This window comes from Lactuca saligna, chromosome 5, assembly GCF_052625555.1.
Source record: "Lactuca saligna cultivar CGN05327 chromosome 5, ASM5262555v1, whole genome shotgun sequence".
Classification (NCBI taxonomy): domain Eukaryota; kingdom Viridiplantae; phylum Streptophyta; class Magnoliopsida; order Asterales; family Asteraceae; genus Lactuca; species Lactuca saligna.
The window spans coordinates 93,535,875-93,539,414 of record NC_136421.1 but is presented as its reverse complement, the minus strand read 5'-3'; the positions used below and the strand labels follow the sequence as shown (position 1 = coordinate 93,539,414).

The following is a 3,540-nucleotide window of genomic DNA, read 5'->3' as shown; positions in this document are numbered from 1 at the left end:
AACCATGAACATACATAAAAAGAACGCCCAAATCTGACCTCAGATGAGGAAGTTATAAATTTTCAGAGTTCTGTATAGCGGTAGACAGCTAAAAACTCGAGACAGAGATCGAGCGACTATTGGCCGGAATAACCTAAATGAGAATCGAAGGTTTCGACAATGGTATTTCAACGGTAAAAAGTCTTGAGAAAACAGACATCGGATGAAGAAGTTATGGATTTTTAACGAACTTTTCCTGCCCCGACCTTTTAAAAATAAATAATAAAAATAATTTCAAAATTTGCAGACGGAATCTAAACGAAAGTTGTAGAGCGTAGTCTCACCTACGTGTGGATATAAAGAACATCGTAAACGGAGTTCGTATGAAAAAGATATGAATTTTAGAAGTTTACTAAATAATTAAAATATAAATTTAATTAAAAATACGGTATTATCCGATGGAGGAGTCACCCGACCGATCCGAGTTACGCCCAGCGTACTCAAGTGCTAGGCCTCAGAACGTCCACGTCACCCCTCTACGTCTCTATGTCCCGTCCCATCCGAGCTCCGATAGCCGAGGATGCGGTAATGCATGACGTACGCGTACGCCCAACGTACCGAGGCGGATCCGCTTCCTATAAAAGGGATGCGAGGGTTCCGGGTAAAATTACTCAATTCCTCTCTTTCTCTTGCGTTTTTAACCTATTTTGCGTGCAAGTAATATCTCAAAGCCTCGGTTTTCATACCCAAGCCCTGAAGGAAGTTTATGTTCCCGAGATTCCCGAGAAAATCCGCTTTCTCGAGTCAAAGTTCTGCTCGGTTTTCATCTCACTTACTTCAATCTACCAGGTGAGTTCATACCCCTATAAACTACACTTTCAAATGTTTTATCAATGCTTTTTATAAACTTTTAAGGGGGGGGATACAAGTAAACACACAGTTATTATCGTGTGTAACCTAAAGTTTCACTATAAACACTTTTTATCAAGTAAATCATATGTGATTCATAACTACTAAATGAGAACTTCATATGTGATATATATATATATATTCTCGATAACATCTTGTCTTTTGGAAAAACATGTTTATATATATACACGAATCAAACACTTTATTTATACTTTAAGTATATGTGATCATTTATGCCACTATAAATATTATACTTTACATAACAAGTGAGTATTACACTAGGGTTTACTATACGAACGAAACACACACTTTGAAAAACTATAATAGGTATAGTTTACGAGAAAATCATGGACATTTAAATACTAGAAACACTATATCAAAAAGATATTTTCATAGACAAGAACAAATGGACATTTTCGTACGTAAATCTGTTTTATACTAAGTTTTGTGAGACATTTCACATACTTTCGAGTATTCATTTTAAGTCTTGTATTATATACCAAAATCCCTTGTAGGGGGAGCGTGATACTTGTGTATAGATCTATACGGGATTGACAATCTCACACCTAAGCTGTTAGCTGCAGCTAGGCTGGCAGGCCTGGGGTGACAAACGTCATAACTTTCCAATGCTTAAAGAACGTCGTTATAGGCATCTTGGTCAAATATCATGGTTATAAGACTCACATGGAGTGTTAAAAACACATTGATTTACGGGGTTTTTCAAATTCCTTAGCGATTTATACATAAAGCTACTATTTTAGGCATGAAAAATACTATTGCATTACAAGTTTTGGAACAATTAAACTACCATCTACAATAGTAGAAAATATGAGATTTTCTAGGAACATTCAAACATGTACAAACCCTTTTCATTCTATTTCATACAAACATTGTTACTAAATACTTATGAACTCACCAGCTTAAATGCTGATCTACTCTTTCAAAACTACTTGTATTTCTCAAGAATTCAGTAAAACAGGTAAACAAACAGCTTTTGAAGAAGGGACGTTGTAGCGTTAGTTTAGTTTCATTTTGACATCATATTGTAATTTGTTTTTGAAACAAGTACCTATCAACAATGTAAAATTTTAAATTATATATATGATGGTTGTATTACTTTCTTTACTATGTATTCAATTGTTGCGATACTACATGAAGTCGTCCACCCTCGAACGATTCCGCTGTTCTGGTTTGGGGGTGTGACAGATGTTGAGAGACATAAGAAAGGAAAAAAGTTGTTCTGAGGGTGTAGTTCATCAAAAGGCTTTCACATTAGGACAGAAGTTCAAAACAAAGAAAGATGTGACAGAATATATAAACAAACATGCAGTAGAAACCAATAGGGATTTACATTTTGAAAAAAAAATGACAAAAAAATAATTAGGGATAAGTATAGTGGAGTGGTCCGATATATGAGTGGTGGGCCATGGACAAAGTCAAGGACTGGATTCAAGGACAAAACAGTATATACGAAAGAGGGTAAATGTCCCTGGGTTGTATTAGTATCTAGACCTAAAGAGGCATATGACTGGGTGGTGAACACCCTAGTTAGTGAACATCGGTGTGTGCAATCAAGAACCATTAAAGCTTGCAACTACAAATTCATTGCAACAAAAAATGTGAAGCAAATTAAGAGTAATCCAACCATTCCAGTCAATGCACTTCAAGAAGATCTCATCCAAAAATTCGAGATGAACATGTCAAGAATGAAGGTACATCGGGCTAAGGAATTGGCTCAAAAGCATGTTTTTGGGGATTTTCATAAACAATATGCTATTTTGAGGGACTATGGACTAGAGTTGATGGAAAGAAACCCAGGTGCTAATGTGAAGATTGAATTTTACACTGAGCCAAATTTAAATTCTAATACAAGGACATTTAGGAGAATTTACATTTGTTTAGGAGCATTAAAGGAAGGGTTTAAGGCTAATCTAAGGGATTTCATAGGGTTGGATTCCAATAATGGGATATATCCTCTTGCATATGCTCTTGTTGAGAATGAAACCACAAATTCATGGACATGGTTTTTGGAACAACTTGGTGATGATCTTGAACTTTATGCTAATTCAAACTTCACTTTCATCTCAGATAGGCAGAAGGTACATATACTTCAATTTAATTTGATATTGTTGTTATTTAGTCAACTAAGTATTGAAATATTTAAATAGGGTATCATTCCTGCAATTGCCAAACTTTTCCCTCAAGCTGAGCATAGGTTCTGTCTGAGGCATATTTATGAAAATATGAAAAGACAATGGAAGGATAAAGAGCTCAAAGATTTGGTGTGGGCATGTGCAACTGCTACTACTATAAGGCATTTTAAGAAAGCATTAGAAGAGCTTATGAAATTCAAAGTTGAAGCTCATGATCGGCTAATACAGATTCCTCCAGCTCATTAGGCAAGATCTCATTTACTTCATCTTTCCTTTATGTTAACATTTACTTCTCATTGTTAGGATTTGTTCTCATTTTGTATTATATGACTAAACAAGGAGGGCACATACTAAGGCCCTGTTTGATATGGCATCTGACTGAGTCAGGTCAGACATTTTTGCTGACTCGGTCAGACAAAAGGTGTTTGATAGACAAAATCTTGGCGTCTGACTTGGAAAGTAATGTTTGACCGAGAAAGAAGTTGGGAGTTGGCTGACT

At 35.7% G+C, this 3,540-nt stretch overlaps 1 protein-coding gene across 1 annotated transcript; it reads left to right on the top strand.

The window, feature by feature from the left end:
- The first annotated feature begins 2,300 nt into the window (after positions 1–2,300).
- LOC145045521 (uncharacterized) lies at positions 2,301–3,287 on the top strand. The gene is made up of 2 exons (XM_078993843.1): positions 2,301–2,987; positions 3,057–3,287. The coding sequence occupies exons 1-2, from the start codon at positions 2,301–2,303 to the stop codon at positions 3,285–3,287; spliced, it is 918 nt and encodes a 305-aa protein (XP_078849969.1).
- The last annotated feature ends 253 nt before the right edge of the window (positions 3,288–3,540 follow it).

Excerpts from the sequence above, each read along its gene's own strand:
- LOC145045521 (XM_078993843.1), top strand. The coding sequence starts at position 2,301 with ATGAGTGGTGGGCCATGGACAAAGTCAAGGACTGGATTCAAGGACAAA. Across the intron at positions 2,988-3,056 it reads TCATCTCAGATAGGCAGAAG|GGTATCATTCCTGCAATTGC; the intron begins GTACATATACTT and ends ATATTTAAATAG.